The sequence below is a fragment of the Gavialis gangeticus genome, unplaced genomic scaffold (assembly GCF_001723915.1).
Source record: "Gavialis gangeticus isolate Ggan-Ray unplaced genomic scaffold, GavGan_comp1, whole genome shotgun sequence".
NCBI classification, from domain to species: Eukaryota; Metazoa; Chordata; order Crocodylia; family Gavialidae; genus Gavialis; species Gavialis gangeticus.
In genome coordinates this window covers 21557183-21574772 of record NW_017729034.1, presented here as the reverse complement: position 1 = coordinate 21574772, position 17590 = coordinate 21557183, and the positions used below count along the sequence as shown (strand labels likewise).

General features: G+C 43.4%; 1 protein-coding gene across 1 annotated transcript in view; it reads right to left on the bottom strand.

The window, feature by feature from the left end:
- ALK (anaplastic lymphoma receptor tyrosine kinase) overlaps positions 1–17590 on the bottom strand; it is a 607969-nt gene that overhangs the window by 105560 nt on the left and 484819 nt on the right. Inside the window, exon 9 of the mRNA XM_019527591.1 lies at positions 15572–15741. Coding sequence (XP_019383136.1) covers positions 15572–15741 — 170 coding nt within the window. The remainder of the gene's footprint in view (positions 1–15571; positions 15742–17590) is intronic.

Here is a 17590-nt window from a genome sequence, read left to right as displayed (position 1 = left end):
TTTGACCGGAGTGGTCAACCACAGGGTTCTGAATTGTGGGCTATTTCATACAGGAAAAGAAATGCCCCTTCCTCCCATAATGCATTTCATCCCCAAATGCTCAGAGCCTGATTTTATGCAAGCAATGGTTCACCTGATTTGACTGTATTAATTTGGTTATGTTAATATCTATTGCTCTTTTGGAGAAAACGACTTCACAAGAAAAGTTAATTGGCATTGTTTAAAAACAAAACAAAGATACACCAACCGCATTTTTCAATTATCTTTTTTGCCAGCAGAGCTCTCAGGGTTGGTGAACATAAATGAATCTCTGCGATCAGGTCTGTTGATTGACAAACCTAATTTGTTCACTTCATTATTTTAAGAAGCTGGAACAAAAAGCACATGTGTTTGAATGAACAGGCTAAGGGAGCTAAAATGAACTTGAGAGGGGATACAGAGAAATGGTTTAGAGATGTCTTTGTAACCAGCATTCTTCCAACAACTGTTCAGCAGGCACCGAGGTGGAGCGTGTTATGAATAGCTAGGCTGAAAGGGAGCTACGCCTGGTTAACTGCTGGTTAGAACATGCTCTCTATGGCTTCATACATATGCTGATCAGAAGCCATTCCTAATTTCTCACTGCATGTGTGACCTGCTTTGTACATCTATCTATTCCCTTTCAGCTAAGTATTTTACAGCCATTAATTAAGACTCAAAATACCCCTGGGAAATAGGTGGATTCGTTTCATAATGGCAAGAGAGACTGTTCAAGACAAACAGCGGATTCTAGATTGCAACCAGGATTATGAGCGAGTTGCATGCGCAGCACTGATGTACAGACAAATGGATCAATATTCATGACAATGCAAGGTGGGAGCTAAATGCTGTCCCCATTTCCCAGCTGGCAACACTGAGATGAGGAAAGGTTCAGTGGCTTGCCCCTCAAAAGCTACTCTGTACAGGGTTAGGTCAAGAGCCAAACACTCTCTGCTACATCCTGATTTCACCTTTGGATCAGAAATAACTGGGCTTTCTGTCCAATATGCATGTCTTGGGAGAATGTGTGCATGCATGCACATGTTCATATTATGGTATGTGCACTTTGAACACAAGAATTTTCCTAAATGTTTAAAGACATTTTGGAGTCAATGGAGTCAACTGGTGAAAGATACACTGACAGTTCTGAGAAGTCTTGTTTGTCCATGGAACAGGTACCAGTCAGGAACATGCCACACAAACCTCTTCTTTGAGCACTCCAATAAGCCTCTGAACTAACCTGGAGGGAACAGCTGGTATTCAGTCCTGCATCCCATTCACTCTTTGACTTTTCTTTTGAGGTTGACCAGTAAATCATAGAAATTAGGGTTGGAAGGGACCTCAGAAGGTCATCTAGTCCAACCCTTTGCTCAAAGCTGGACCATCCCCAACCAGATCATCCCAGCCAAGGCTTTGTTGAGCTGTGCCTTAAAAAACCTTCAAGGATGGAGTCCACAACCTCTCTGGGTAACTCATTCCAGGGTTTTTACTACCCTCCCAGTGAGAAAATTCTTCCTAATATCTAACCTAGACTTCTCTTGCTGCAACTTGAGACCACTTCTCTTTGTTCTGCCACTTGCCACCACTGAGAACAGTACAGTTCCATCCTCTTTGTAACCCCCCTTCAGGTAGTTGAGGGCTGTTATTAAATCCACCCTCAGTCTCCTCTTCTCTAGACTAAATAAGCCCAGTTCCCTCAGCCTCTCCTCAGAAATCATGCCCCCCAGCCCCCTCACCATTTTTGTTGCCCTCTACTGGCCTCTCTCCAATTTGTCCACATCCTGTCTGTAGTGGGGGGCCCAAAACTGAACACAGTACTCTAGATGTTGCCTCACCACTGCTGAATAGTGCGGAATAATCACTTCCCTTGATCTACTGGCAACACACTTACCAATGCAGCCCAGTATGCTGTTAGCCTTCTTGGCAAGAACAGCGCACTGCTGGCTCATATCCAGCTTATTGTCCACTGTAAAACCCCCCGGTCCTTTTCTACAGAGCTGCTGCCCAGCCAGTTAGCCCCCAGCCTGTACTGATGCATGGGATTGTTCTGTCCTAAGTGCAGGACTTTCACTTATCCTTGTTGAACTGCATGAGATTTTTTTGGGCCCAATCCTCCATTTTGTCTAGGTCACTCTGTATCCTAGCCCAACTCCCAGCATATTTACCACTCCCACAGGTTGGTGTCATCTGCAAACTTGCTGAGGGTGCACTCTATGCCAACTTCCAGGTCATTGATCAAAATAGTGAACAAAACTGGCTTCAGGACTGACCCCTGGGGCACCCCCACTTGATACTGACTACCAACTAGACATTGAGCCATTGATACCCATTGAGCCCAACAATCTAGCCAACTTCGTATCCACCTTACAGTCCATTTATCCAGCCTGTACTTCTTTAGCTTGCCTGTGAGAATGCTGTGGGAGACAGTATCAAAAGCCTTGCTAATGTCAAGGTACACCACATCCACTGGTCTCCCCTCATCCACAGAGCCAGTCATCTCATCATAGAAGGCAATCAGGTTCTCAGGCATGACTTGCCTTTTGTGGATCCATGCTGACTGTTCCTAATCAACTTCTTCTCCTTTAAGTGCTTAGAAATGGATTCGTTGAGGATCTGGTCCATGATTTTTCCAGAGACTGAGGTGAGTCTGACTGGTCTGTAGTTCCCTGGATCCTCCTTTTTCCCTTTCCTAAATATGGGCACTATGTTTGCCTTTTCCCAATCACTCAGAATGTCTCCTGATATACATGAGTTTTCAAAGATGATGGCCCGCAGCTCTGCAATCACATCAGCCAATTCCCTCAGGACCCTTGGGTGGATCCCATTTCACCCCATGGCCTTATACACATCCAGCTTTTCTAAATAGTCCCTAACCTGTTCTTTCACTACTACTGGCTGCTCATCTCCTCCCCAAACTGTGCTGCCTGGTGCAGTAGTCTGGGAGCTGACCGTACCTGTGAAGACTGAGGTGCAAAAGGCATCGAGTACTTTCACCTTTTTTGCATCCTCCGTCACAAGGTTGCCTTCCCCATTCAGTAACAGACCTACACTTTCCCTGATCTTCCTCTTGTTACTGACATGTAGAAACCCTTCTTGTTACCCTTCATGTCCTTTGCTAGCTGCAACTCCAATTGTGCTTTGGCCCTCCCGACTACATCCCTGCATGCCTGAGCAATATTCTTATACTCCTCCCTAGTTGTTTGTCCAAGTTTACACTTTTTATAAGCTCCCTTTTTGTGATTAAGTTTACTGAAGAGCTCCCTGCTAAGTCAAGCTGGTCTTCTACCACACTTGCTAGTCTTCCTGCACATTGGGATGGTTTGTTCCTGTGCTCTCAGTAAGGCTTCTTTAAAGTACAGCCAGGTCTCCTGGACTCCCCTCTCCCTTAGATTGGCTTCCCAGGGGATCCTGCGCATGAGTTCCCTGAGCAGGTCGAAGTCTGCTTTTCTGAAGTCCAGGGTCCTTACTCTGCTGTTTTCCATTCTTCCTTTCCTTAGGATCTTGAACTCAATCATCTTGTGGTGGCTGCTGACCAAGTTGCTGTCTATTAGTACGTTCCCCACCAATTCTTCCTTGTTTGTGAGCAGCAGGTCAAGACCAGCTCTAAATGCATTTAGAGAGGTGGCTGCTGTGATCAGGACACGTGTCAGCTAAGAGCTGGGCAGGGACCTTTTCATTTTACAGAGGTGACCAAACAGCTGTTCGAAAGGAGTTTCACGCCAGATTTCAAGTGAACTTTTGCACGGTTATGGAATGCTTATCTGACTCATGGGCCAGATCTTCAGTGGTATTCAGGAACTTGCCAGGCAACCCTCTGCCTCCTTAGGCACCTGAGTGCCTTTGAGCACCTGGCCCTTATTATTTATTGATTTGGGAGCAATCATCTGATCTGAACCCAAGCTCTGCATCCTTTCAGATTTGTCCTTCACTGCCTGTTAGGTCATGTCCTATCCATCCCTTCCTCCTGCCAATGCATACGTGTTCTCATTATGAGAATTCTCAGAGCTGAGCATTGAAGAGCAGGAGGAGATTAAAAGAAACAGAATATTTCTATCATTGATAAATGGACAGAGGGCTCTTATCTAACCTGGTTGTATGAAAAGGGTGGTCAGTGCAGGAAGTTAACATCAGTGGAGTGTGACAGCAGGCAGAAATTAATGGGTAAGCTGCACTGATTTCAGCTGAGTTGCAGAGATGCAGAAAACAGCAGAATTAGTCCTGTTGTGTTCATCAGACTTCCTGGGTGGCCAATTAGATGATAACCTTGTCTCTATCTGTCTGTAGCTGAAATGCTGAATCCCTTTTCTTTTCCTGTTCTATACCCAGAGCCCTCAAGAAATTTCCTTGTCCCCTAGTAGGGATAATGAACATGAGAGGGATTTGTCCCATTCCACAAGGAGTGCCACATCGAGACCACCCTCCCCCCCATGAAAATATCAAACATCTCCAGGTATATCATAACTGCTTTTGTTTTATGCTTATCTCATTTCTTTTCACCAACAAACACAGCTTCTGTGCAAACTTTCTCCCCTGAGACAAGCACATCTGCATCAAACAGTTCTTCTCTTTCCTTTCCCCAATTTAATGTCACTATTCATTTGGAAATATAATTTGTTTCAAATTCCACAGAAACAAGTTCATTAGTCAGCTAACATTTCAATCATTAGCTTCAGTGGTTTTAGTTTAATGGACTAATTAAGGGAAATTTAATTAAAACTGATGACTGAGATGTCATACAGCAGTGGAAAAAAAGAGAGCAAGAGAGTGAGAGAGAAAGAGAGACAGCGTGAGAGTGAGAGAAATGACTCCTTCCCTTCCACCAATCATCTATCCTCTTTCTGCACAAAAATGGTGCATAGGAACAACATCATTAATCTAGCTCACTAAGGGCCTGATCTAATGCCTGTTGAAGTCAATGAAAAGACTCCTTGAGTTCAGTGGGTGTTGAGAATGAGCCCTAAAGGCAGCAATTATTGGCAGGCCGCAAGCCTGCCCAAAGGTTATAGATTAAAGCAATGTTGAAGGTGACAATGTTCGCTTTGTACTTTGCAAATAGATATGCTTTGATGAATGGAGGCAGCAGGCTGTGTGCGAAAGAAACTAAACAATACCTCTCCCTCCCCCCTCCAAATCAATACTGACAATTTTGCTACAAGTTTTCTGCTTATTAAATCTCAGCAGCACCTGCATATGAATTCCAAACACTGGTCAGACAGCTTTATGCTGGTAGGCCAAGCAACATATGAATGGTATGAGGGTCAACAAGAAGGGCTTTAAAGGTTTGAATTCTGGGAAATGTTAGCCTGGTGACAAGTGCCACAACTTTGTGGTTTCTATTACAGGCTGCTGCCCTTGCCTTGAATCCTTTTGCCCTCTTTGACTCTAGGGCAACATTTGGAACCTCCTCCTTGGATTTGTAACACATGGGAAGTGGCAGCTTTACCTCAGAAGCTGCAGATAATCTGCAGGGATATTTGATGACATTCCATGGCAAGACTGTTCAACTGGTGGCCCACAGGCTACAGTTCCTGGGCTTCTGCTTGGGTACCACTCCCCAAACTGCTCTTGCTGCAACAGCAGCTGGAATCCCCCAGCTCCTCCTCCCTCTTTTGGCTTTTGCTTTCTATCCCTGGCCCAGGGGATGGGGCAGTGCAGAGGAGCAAGGCTGAGGGTGAGCCTGGGCCTGCATGGGCATGGGCATGTGCTGCACTGGAAGTGCAGGGCATGGATCACATTGGTGTGGCTTGCAGACATGCAGCCCCTACTGGCATGGTTCCCGGGGCAATTTAGGATCTGGACAACCCTTTTTTCATGGGATTCTCTGTCTTCTGGAGTCAGGTGGGAAATGTTTCTGCAGGTGGGCTGGGAAATGAATTGAAATGTCTCTTTTGGGCAGTATCAGTTGAGATGACTCCAAGTTTAGGCTTCATTGAAACTTGAAACCAGACTTGGAAGTAAGTACTACTGACAGCTCAAGTATTGCTCAAGTACTGGGTCAAGTTACAAGGGGGCTCGGGAGAAGGGGACCTGATGATGAGACTTTTTTACAGGCCTCCCCACCAAGAAAAGGATTATGACCTGGCATTCTACAGTGAACTGGCTGAAGCAGCCAGTACTAAAGACTTGATTGTCATGGGTGACTTCAACTACCCCAACATCTGTTGGGAAGACCGTTCAGCCTGCTCCAGCAGATCAATCAACTTCCTCGCAGCTATAGATGACCTGTTCTTGACATAGGCTGTGGAGAGCCCGACTAGGAGTAAAGCCACTCTGGACCTGGTGCTGGCCAAAGGGGAAGATGTGGTAGGTGACCCGAAGATTCAAGGTGCTCTGAGTGACAGTGCTTACAATCTGATCAGATTTACCATCCACCAAAAGCCTGGGAACTCTACCAGCAGAACAAAAGTCCTAGACTTCAGATGGGTGGACTTTGGTAAACTCAGAAGTCTAGTTGGAAAGGCCCTTCACAACCAGCATTTCCTGTACGGGTAACTAGAATCTAGAACACACTTCCAGCAGAGGTGGTGCAGTCGCTATCTCTGGAGGTCTTTAAGAGGAGGCTGGACAAACCTTGCTGAGCTCATTTGAGCCCAATTACCTCCTGCCCATGGCAGGGGACTCGACTTGATGATCTTATAGGTCCCTTCTGGTCCTTTTTTCTATGATTCTATGAGTGTATTTGATAATTCAGAGGGAAGCCATTCCAGGCCATGATGCATGTACAGCTTTAGTTTGTTTCTTTGGATGGAAAGATAACATTTGGATAAAGGGCAGAACTGCCCCAAAGAAAAGGAAGATTTGGATTTGGGATTTTGGTACAGCCTGTCTACCAAAAGATGCCCAACCATGAAGACTAAATCTGGCTCTTAAATTCCTCTCAAGTTTAGGATCTTTGAATCAAAAGCTTCATTTTGGTATTGACTTTAAACCTACTGTCTTGTTTCTCTTAACTCTGGTTGAGAATTAAGCCCAATTTTGAGGCTGATCAACAAGCAGAAAATGCAGTGGAACAGCTATGCCAATATAGTTATAGTAGTCTATATTAGCGTTGCATATTTGACCGGTTAATTAAAGTTTGGTCAACTGACTGGTCAAATATTTGTCAAAAATTGTAAAAAATTGCCAATAGGTCCAAATAATACACAGAAAAATCACAACTTTTCCATTAAGAAATGTGTCAAGAAACAATTAAAAAATCATATTTCTGTCAAGAAAACTATAAAAAAATGTATTTTTTTGGTAAAATTGCTATATTCTTTGATGAGTCAAAAAATATCCGGTCAATTGACAGTATTTGACAAGTCAATTGACCAGCTTGCCAACCCTAGTCTATATATAACTATAACTATGCCAGGAATTTCCCACTTGTAAGCAAACCACTTCCATCACCTATGCTTGGAGCTGACATCCATGTATTTTTATAGGCTTCTGTATAAAACAGTTCTGGCCTTATTTGGGGACAAGCAGAGACCATTTTCTCTGGAGCTGAGTGGAGGAAGCATGTGTCTCTATTAATTCCCTACAGCTCCCTCTCTTTAATGACAACTTTGACCCCCAACTAATCTTTTATTTCTGGTTCACAGGCACAGTGCAGGTAACCCCCAGCCAGGTTCATGCAGCTGTCTTTGTGCAATTATCCTGGAATAGCTCATTATCATTACAATAAAAAAATCCATTAAAGTTAAGGATGACCGACAAAAGCAAACGTAAATGCCTCCATCCACACAGAGTGATGCAGAGAGCCCATATATACGCATATTTTTTCTTATATGTGAATGTATTTTCCTGAAGAACAAGGGTTGTCTCTGGCTCAAATATTTATTACTTAACCTGCACAGACTATATATAAAACAGATTTTGGGCACTGACCGAGAAAACACACACCTGATTTGAATAAAATGGTTGGGAGAAACAGGGACTTCAGCTTGGCTAGAGACAGGACTTTTCATTTCCAAAGTTGCCTATGAGCCACTAAGAATGCTATTTGGGTTTAAAGATGTTGCTAATTGGGGCAGTGCTGTCAGGAATAAACATGCACGCACACGCACACATGCGTGCATGCACGCACGCACCAGCTATCACACAGACTGCTTATATGCCTACCACCATAGTATCCAGCCTGTCCTCAACAACTACATTTCAGATGTAGAGCATCAGGGCAAGTGAAGAGCACTGCAAACCAGAATTGCAGTCGGTTCAGATTAGAAAATGAGCTTCTCTCCTAAAGATAGAACTGTAATATATCTTTAAAAAAATGCATCTGTTTCCTGGGCAGCAGGGTTGTCTCATCAAATGAGATCTGTATAGCATTTCCTTTAGCAATAATAGCAAGGGAGGGCTTGGCAGCAGAAAGCCAAAATAGGTAGACAGCTACTAGCTAGAATGACGGAAAGAGATTCAGGCACACGAGGTGGTATCATTTTCACGGCAGAGCAGAAGGGTATCTGTGTGTCTTAGTTTATTTGAAGAACCCCTGCTCCACCAGAGAGGATGGACAAGAAGCTTCAACAGCTCCCAGGTGATTTGGTATAAGATAAGATAGGTTTTTCAGACCGTAGTGTCTGTAGTGGTGAGGACATTTCTTTTAGAGTCCATTGTCCTCAAGAAAGTGAGGCTCCTTCCAATGCAAAGGAGCTTCTGTGAAGCACAAACCAGGTCAGCTTGAATGGTCCATGAGATCCAAGGGGGAATTCTCAGAAAAGATAGGGCAGGTCTTTACCCTTCAACTCATGGAAGCAAAGTAGCCTGATCAAGGAGATGTTGCCTAGCTTGCATTCTGGCTTCCCTGAAGTTTGTGGCTACCAGGGAAGGATGATAAATTAAGGGGAGACTTAAATGAGTCTCCCTCATTTGCAAGGGAGACTGGGCTAGAGGTGCATCTGTTGTGCTGCTCTGTTCCTCACCATGTACACCTGAAATTGAAATGTGCTGGGCACCTAAGAGGCTGTACAGGGCAGTGAAAATGTTTGACACCAGAAGCTGACTGACATAGTGAAAGTGGCACAACCTTGTCACAAGAAAAATTATGGGTTTTCCTATTTGTCTTGATACAACTGATTTAAAAAAAAAAAGGAAAATAAAAAAAGATCTCAGACACCACATTTAGGTTATTTTTATTTGTGTCTGAAGCTTTTAAGAGTGCATTGTAGCCACATTGTCCAGCTTGTCCCCACAACTTCGAGGCTCAGAAGTAAAAGGACCTTAAGTAAAAAAGCTGAGATTCTCACTTAATTGCCATCCTTGAGAAGTTGAGGACTGAAGTGAAATGAATAGCACAAGCCCTAGTAAAGTGGTCATGGTCATGTATGACATTTTTGGCACTCTACAATTTCTCTGCTCATCAGCTTGTCCCTTCCAAATCTTGGGAGAGACAGTCCATCACCCCAAACCTGAAAGCCCCAACTTTTAATCTCTTAACCTTAGTAGTGGCTTCCTGTTGTATAAGCTGAGCCTAAACTCTGAATCTCTACCATCAATTTTAGATGGTTAAGTCTAGATAGGATATTTGTGGCTTGAGTCCATGCCTAACTTTCACAAAGTACCTTGAACTCTTTGCAAAGAGAAAAATCCTATTTGTTTGCCTTAAAGGTAATAAGAATGGTGGTATGCCTCAGCCCCTGCTAGCTTCATGCTACATTAGGCCATTAATGGAAAACAATTACTTTTTTTCCCTCTGCCCCATCACTTTTATCCTTCTGAAGAAAATGTGGGGTCAGCAGACGCTGTGGCACTCATTTTTACAACAACAGGAACAGTCAGTGTGTTTTAATTAAATCTGAGTGGGGGGGTGACAGTGGAACGGCAAATAATTTCAGTTGCATGAAAAGAAAAGCATCTATGCGGGACTGTTGAGGCTCCCTGTTCTGGAGTGCCTACTTTTGGAGAAGCCTGAGACTTGTCTTGCAGTAGCCTTTCTGCCTCTCTCTTCCTCAGGGCTCCAGTGATTTTCTTTGTGGGTAACTGCCTCTCCAGGTAGGTCATGTTTATGTGCTCACCTCTTCTAGGATAACAGAGGCTCTTAGTCTTAGCCCAGAAGGACTCCATTAGTCCCAAAGAATCTTCTGTCTCTCATAGCACAATCTTCATTCCCTCTGAAGATAGGCCCAGGGGTAATGGGCTTCTTTCACTGCCTCAAAACCAGATCATGGGCTCAAATCAAACATGAACCCAGTCAATCAAAGGGGTCTGACAGACCATAAAGAGGTCCAAGCCTGAGCCAGGTTCTTGCACTGCATAGTAGTAACTTGGCCAGTTTCCTTCCTCATCTGCCCCTAATTGCTGGGCTCTCTCACATCAGTCTAATATTCTACCCAAGTGTATCAGGTATGGCTAACTGAAGAGCTCTGGCTAGCTCCAGCCAGTGAACCTAGATATCAAGAAGGCACGCTGCTATATTACAGGGATATATAGTGCTTCTCTCTGCAGCAAAGTGAGTGCTATCATTACTAAGAAGAAATGCAAACCTCTAGTTTTGCATTTCTTTTTGTCTCAGACCAACACGGCTGCTAAATACATCCCTGAATCACCATTACTAGGAATTCTATAGCTTTTGAGGAATCTGAAATGAAACCCTAGTCTAAAGGTTACAGGTATTTAATACTAGTCCCAAATTTAGGTTTAGCAACTCAACCCCCAACCCCTGCCCCACAAAAAAACCAAAAAAACCCCAAACCTGATGAAAGGATCCAAATAAAAGGCCCACATTTAAAGATCTATTTCCATTTTTTGTTCCCCTTTACACTGGAATCAATTTGAACTAAACATTAACAAATAAACACTACATCTTCCTGCACTGTCTGCAGCCCAAACATTTTAGTATTATACTAACGCTGAAGGACCAGGAAGTGAAAATGACTAGAAACTCACAATAAGCAATAGTCAAAATGAGAGGCCTAGATCTATTTGTCCCATGTCAGAGAAATGCAAAAGGCAGACAAGTCATAAATAATCAGAAGTTTATTGGGTTTTAAATAGACTCACTTTTTAATAATACAAAGGTATAGTTACTAATACAGGATATCATATAATTATTTTTAAATGGAGAGTCTCCTTTATAAAGTGGAAGAGCATCTGTGAAAGTTAGTAGTGCACTGCATATGTTTTTTCCACTTCCTTGTGAAGGAAAGTGAAGCAAGGGAGGATGGTTAATATAGTGACTACAGAAAGAAGGAATTAGGGATTTTCTCTGTTCAGCACCTGTTATGAACTTGTAGGTTTAAACAAAGTACTTTTAGGGGTTTTACCCTTTGGCTCAGTTAAGCACAATCAGCTGAAATAACAGCCCAAGAAGCTTTTGCCAGAAGCTGTTCTGTTGTTTTTAACCACAGCTGCCCAATAGCATGTCCTTCACTGGGACCTCCATTTCCTTTTCTCATGCCCACAAGAAAGGAATCAGAGATCTGGGAAATACGTGTCAGCTCCTCCAGACCACAGCCCCACTCTGCCTGAATTTTTCTGTTAGAGCTCCTTTCAGCATGAGTGGAGATGCTGAACATTGGAGCAGCCCATGAAGCTAAACCTTTACTCTAGTGACTAGAACCGTGGTTGTTAGTCTCAAATAGATTCTGCCTTAAAATTTAAATAGACCAGATGACATGTGGAACAAAGGAAGTATTATTACTCCTATTTTACTAAAAAAGGTTAAGGCCAAGTTTCTCTTCTACCTTTAAGATGCCAAAATAGCACTTACAAGCTGTATCTACATGTGCACTTTAATGCAGCATTAGCCTATTTAAATATGCAATAAAGCATCACAAAAAACCTGTGTGGTTTTGCTAATGCACATTAAAATAGGCTAATGCACCTTTTCCTAGTACCTCACAATGGAGGGCACTTTATATGTGCTTCAGCAGTTGGGGGGCAGCACTTTAAGTACAACAGCTCCAAGAGCCGCTCTGATTAAAGTGCTGCAGCGCCTCATGTATCAGGGTCCCCACGCTTTAAAATGGAGGCAGGGGCATGTGAACTAAAGCTTATTCAACAAGCTTTAGTTCAAGCACCTCCGCCATCATTTTGAATCATGGCAACGCTGATATACAAGATGTGGAGGCTGCTGAAGTGTGGTAATTGCCACGCTCCAGCATACTCAATTAACTGAATCCGCTCCGACGCGTTGGAATTACAGCACATTGAAGCAGCCTCAGCACTAGTGTACAGGCACCCAGAGGTACTAAATGTAATGTGCATTAGCAAAAATGCATTAATGAACATGTAGACATGCCCACAGATTCCTAACAGTCATGTGAGGTTGATTCTGTTCCCTGAAAGACTACTACTGTGTCTATTTTCATAACATGCCTTTATCAGCATGCCTTAAGATGTCAGGAGGGAGAAGGTAGACCATCTGTCTAGTAGCTGAGCTGTTAGGACACCTGCTCAGGAAGTGGAAGACCTTGGTTCTAAGCCTCCATCCTCCTGAGGAGGTTTGAACCCACACCTTCAACTTCTAGGAATGTATGTAGCCACTCTGCAGGGCTGACTACATTCTCTATCCATCCTGTTACAGGGGGCCAGGGTGAAAGAATCATGGACCTAGAAGGAGGGAGAATTTCTTTTCTTGATAGTTTGAAACAGTTTAGGCATTGAGGAAATATCTGGATCCAAGGACAGAAGTGATCTCATTTTGTGGATGTTTCCCTAATTCTTTTTGCAGATGCCTTAAGCCAAACTTGAAATTTCTTGGCTAAACAGTTTGAGTCAGCATCTTGCCCCTGCTGAGATCTCATGCCTTTGTGCAGTTTATAGGGCCTGTTATTTCTTTTTATGTAGGACTTTCTATGAGGCTTTCCAAACACATTGTGGGAACCTTGTATCTCCCGCAGAAAAGATCTGGAAAACTGTTCTATGCAGTCAAAGAGTTAGGGGTTGCTAACCTGCTTAAAGTGACCATACTCCTTGCAGGAGATTTGTCCATGTCACACTTACTGTTCAGCAGAGGTGACACAGAAAGATAGGAACTAATTACAGAGATTCAGGCAGAAAATCCCCCTAGCCAAGATTTGAGCAATGCTGTGCATACTACAAAAATGCTCCCTACAGGCTCCCTTAACAGCACAACACAATTCAGGAGTTCATAAACTAGGGGTCTCATGCATTTGCCCAGACACCCTAAGAAGCAGGCCTCAGTTGCTGGCAAAGATGGGACTTACACAAATTTCTGTACTCTTTCTAAGGCTCATAGAGACCCTGCTCCTTCCCAGACAATACATGCTCAGTTTGAACTACATCAGCTTTAAAAATGATTTTAATTAAAGCAGCACAACTTCTTTGGTGAGACAAGGCCACAGGTTTTCTAAGGGCTTAGACAGGCATTACATTTGTCCCATCATGTCAGCTGTTTTAGTATGATAAAAAGCAGCTGGCCATACATTCAGGCTGTTTGTCACATTAAAAAAAATGGCCAATCTGCCCCCAAAATGGTGAATCCACAACAAAGAAGTTTATTTCATAGTGCCTGTCTGCCTTTCTGGGACAAATTTAACATGTGGTTAGGTCTGAGAGACTCCCACTATCCCACAGTCCTCTGCTCCCTGACTCCCTCCCCTTCAAGGGGGAAGGAGGGAGGGAGAGCAGTTGAATTCCCTGACAGGTAACTCAGTGCAGAGCTGTCATGGGCCCTGCAGGAATGGCTTCCAGGGAGCCCTGTCCTGGTTGCTGCTTGGTGGCAACAGGTTAGGGCTAGAGTGGCAGTGGGGGCTTGCGAGGTAGCAACAGTCTCTGGTCTCTGACTGATACAGTGGGCTCCAATATGAGGCTGCCTGTAAGCAGTTAACTTTAAAGGGCTTGCAGGCATCCTGAGACTGGAAATGCCCCTCACTTCCATCAACTGTTGCCACAGGCAAGCCTGTCAGTGAGCTTGTCTTGTTCACTGAAAGGTTCCCCTGGAGGCAAAGGGACCTAAAGAGCAGAACTTCTCCCCTCTGGTTGGAGAACATGACTATGTGGCAACTTTGTCATGCAAACTTTGTAGCACTGCAAAAATAACATGTGGCAAAGGCCTAAGATCCACCAAAACTTTGAAGCCTCTTCTTTGGTCTTCTAAAACTAATCTCAACCCTCCAGGTTCTCTTCTCTTCTCTTCTCAATGGGCATGACAGTCTTCCCCTGTCCCACACAAGTGGGATTACAACGTGTTCAGCACTTCATAGCAAATGCTCAGCTCTCTGCTGGAACCCCTGAGTTTGGTTTCATAATGACAATTGCTGGACCTAGTTCCTAGTCTCAAAGTGCCCTTTCTCATTCTTCTACAAGCAAAAATTTAAAGGACACACACACATATACAAAGATGTAACACAAGGATACAGGTACAGATTACATCAAGCATGAAACATTTCCATAAGTCACACAAATAATAATGGCAAAACACAATCCTTTTCAAAGGAAAACACAGCTAAGAGGAAATGAAATAATGAGGCATTTCTACTGAAGCATCGCTGGTGCTTGAACAAAAGGCTAACGCTGGCGCCAGCAAAATAATGATGCATCCAATGTTGAAGCATGGGTCATAGCCCTCTCTATTTGCAATCCACATACTTTCCTAAGAGCCAGTAAGATAATAACCAGGGGAGTATGCCTTTTGTTGTAACTTCTCACAAGGTAACCTGTCCTTTTTATGTAATCCATTATTCCTAGGGTGCAGTGCCTCAGAAAGACCAAAGGCATCAATCCTGACTACATGGACGGCTGATGATATTGTTTCTTAAAGTCTGGTGCAGTGGAAGGTTACTACTTTGCCTGTGTTTCCACTATAAGCAGCATGAATAGCAGTGCATGGGAAATAAAAGTAAGCAACAAAACACAGAGCTACTCCTTGAAGGTGACCAGCAGTCACCTATTATTCAAAAGTACTCTGCAGCTTAGATGATGTCACTGTTGGACCTTTAATGTTATAAAAATCACTTGGCTAGAGAACCACTAACTGAAAATTAAGCCAAAGTTGACACTACTGCCATGAATGATATAACCTTTGAGTATGGGCTGACTAGAGTTTGAGGTAAGGTTTTTACAATTTTCAGGCACATCCATGACCTAATTTTATGGTCATTCCATTCAGGTTGGGCTAAATCACATCTCTAGATCCAAACATGCTCAGAACTTTGAAGACTTGACAAGCCAGAACAAAAGTGAATTACGTAGCTTTTAATTCAAAGTTTTCATTCCTTATACAAAATGTAGAGTATCTTTCATCTGAGAGTATACACTTGCTTCATACACAGTCATGAACATGAAGCATTCTTCTATCCAGCTGAGGAAACCAAGACATAGAGTGTTTAAATAATGTGCTCCTAACCAGCCAGTGATCAGCGTCAGAGCCGGGAATGGAGCCCAAAAGTCCTGACTCCTTCTGTGCTGCTCTAATATCTCCACTCTGGATATTTCCTACCTACAACACAACAGTCCATCAGGAGTCAAAGTATCTCTTTCTCCTCAGAGCTGAATACTCCCTCTCCAAGAATGCTCAGGGCAATGCTGGATGCTAAGCAGTCAGTAATGAAGTGATTGCTCATTGGGAAGGCAGCAAATAGTAAGGAACAAGATAAGAAGTTTTTCTTACCTGTCTGAAACATCTGGGAGAGCTAAGACCATCCACTGCCAGATTCCGAAGCCTTCGTTGTTTGTAAAGTGCCAGAACGTCCTACTCTGTTCTTTTCCTGTTTTGTTCTCAACAAGAACCAGGGAAATGTTTCCAAGAAAGGAGCCATGGATGAGCCATGACATTCGGAGCTACAAAGAAGAGAGCCAGAAATTAACTAGTGGGTGAATTATCCACATATAAAGAAAATGCCCAATTCTTTTCTTTCGATTCCTTCTTTCACCTTCACAAATTCTCAATGTTTCTTCCGAACCCTCCCATCCTCTTAGGGTAGTCTGGAGTGTTATTGCAGCTGTGATAGTCCAGAAAATACGCGACAAGCAACACTTTGTTTCCCAAAGCTTGTCTAATATCTCTACCGAGTATACAACTGGTTCAATAAAGGACATCACCTAAAACGCTCTTTAGTTCTCAGGATAGGAGTAGTCTCTCAGTATTTGGGGCAATTCTATTATACTCAAATATAAACACAGGTTTTTGGTGTGATGCAGCAGTTAACCTACAGATATTTCATATACAGTTAGCACGTCCAATTTTCATTTATATGAATATCTTGTCCAAACATATAAGTTATGTCATTTGAAATATACTGGCATAATTAAAACAGCAAAACCAACCCTGAAGTGGATGCAAATATACCATATGAGCTGAGGGAAATAAGCCATATCAGTAATCAAGCTCCTTATACTGTATAACTGAGTTTCTGCTCAGGCTTACTGGCAGAATGATGTCAGCAAAAAATTACATTGAAATAGCTATGTGAATAAAACTATTTAAGTGTAGACCAAGCATAAGCCTTCTCTACACTCCTACTCTGCAACTGGCAGTTTGAAGTTTCCTTAAAAAGGGTGAAAAACTATGTCTACTTTAAGGCCCCTTTGCTTCAGAAAAGTGGTGCAAAGTTTGTTGTTCCAATGAGAATCAGGTATTTCATGCTCATCTATTGCATACTAGAGTATACATGGGTATTGGCCATTTTTCAGTATGGGGACACTAATACATGAGACTGGAGTCTGCTGGAGCGCGGTAATTACAGTGCGTCAGAGCAGCCTCGCTGCACGTGTGTAGGCACCCAGGGTTTTTAAGCTAGATCTCCTATAAAACATTTTCTTGGTACAGCAGAGTTAGTGAAAGTCAGTGTCTTCTTGTGTAAAAAGTCAGCTGCATACCAGGTAGTAGTAAAAGGAGTGTTGCTTGCAAGTCAAGGGATTCCTTTTGTGATATTTTTAAATACCCTATTGTTATTCTGATAAGAAAGTACTTTTTCCTGTAATACTTATGTCACTTGGGAAACCAGAATACATACACATTTTATATACAATACATATATAAGTACTAAGTATGTGCTAATCAATATTATATATAAAATGACAAAAATACATATATAGGTATTGTACCTTATCATATACAATGTTATATTTATTAAAGGTGTACCAATATATTGGTCAATATTGTATCAATACCAATAAAAGGAAAATTGACATTACTGGCAATTGGCTTTTTTTGGCCGATGTGGCTGATAATGTCACTGATAAATGCTGTACGCATGAGCACAGCCGCAGCATGCATGCGGCCAGGAATGCAGCCCGGCAGCTTGGAGAGCAGCGTCTGCCTGTTAAGTATGTGGGTAGGGGAACAGGCGTGGGGGAGGGAAGGGGCATGGTGGGGACAGATCAATGCCCCTACAGTGAAGAAGGGAATGGGGTTAGGGCAGGGGCTGGGCCAGGCGCTGCCCAGCTGGGGTGGGGTGTGGGATGGAGCTGTGGGTGGCTTGTCTGAGGGGTGTGGGGGTGGCTCCCACCACTTTGCACACCCCCAGGAGAGGCACGGGGGACATGTGTCCCCTGTACATGTGTGTGGGGTGAGGGCGGGCTGCTTGCTGCGGGCTTTGGGGCTCTTTGCTGGCTCTTCCTGGTGGGCGGGCTGAGCTGGGACTGTGCTTGGGGTGGGCAGGGGTGGGATGGGGAGTACAGTGAATTT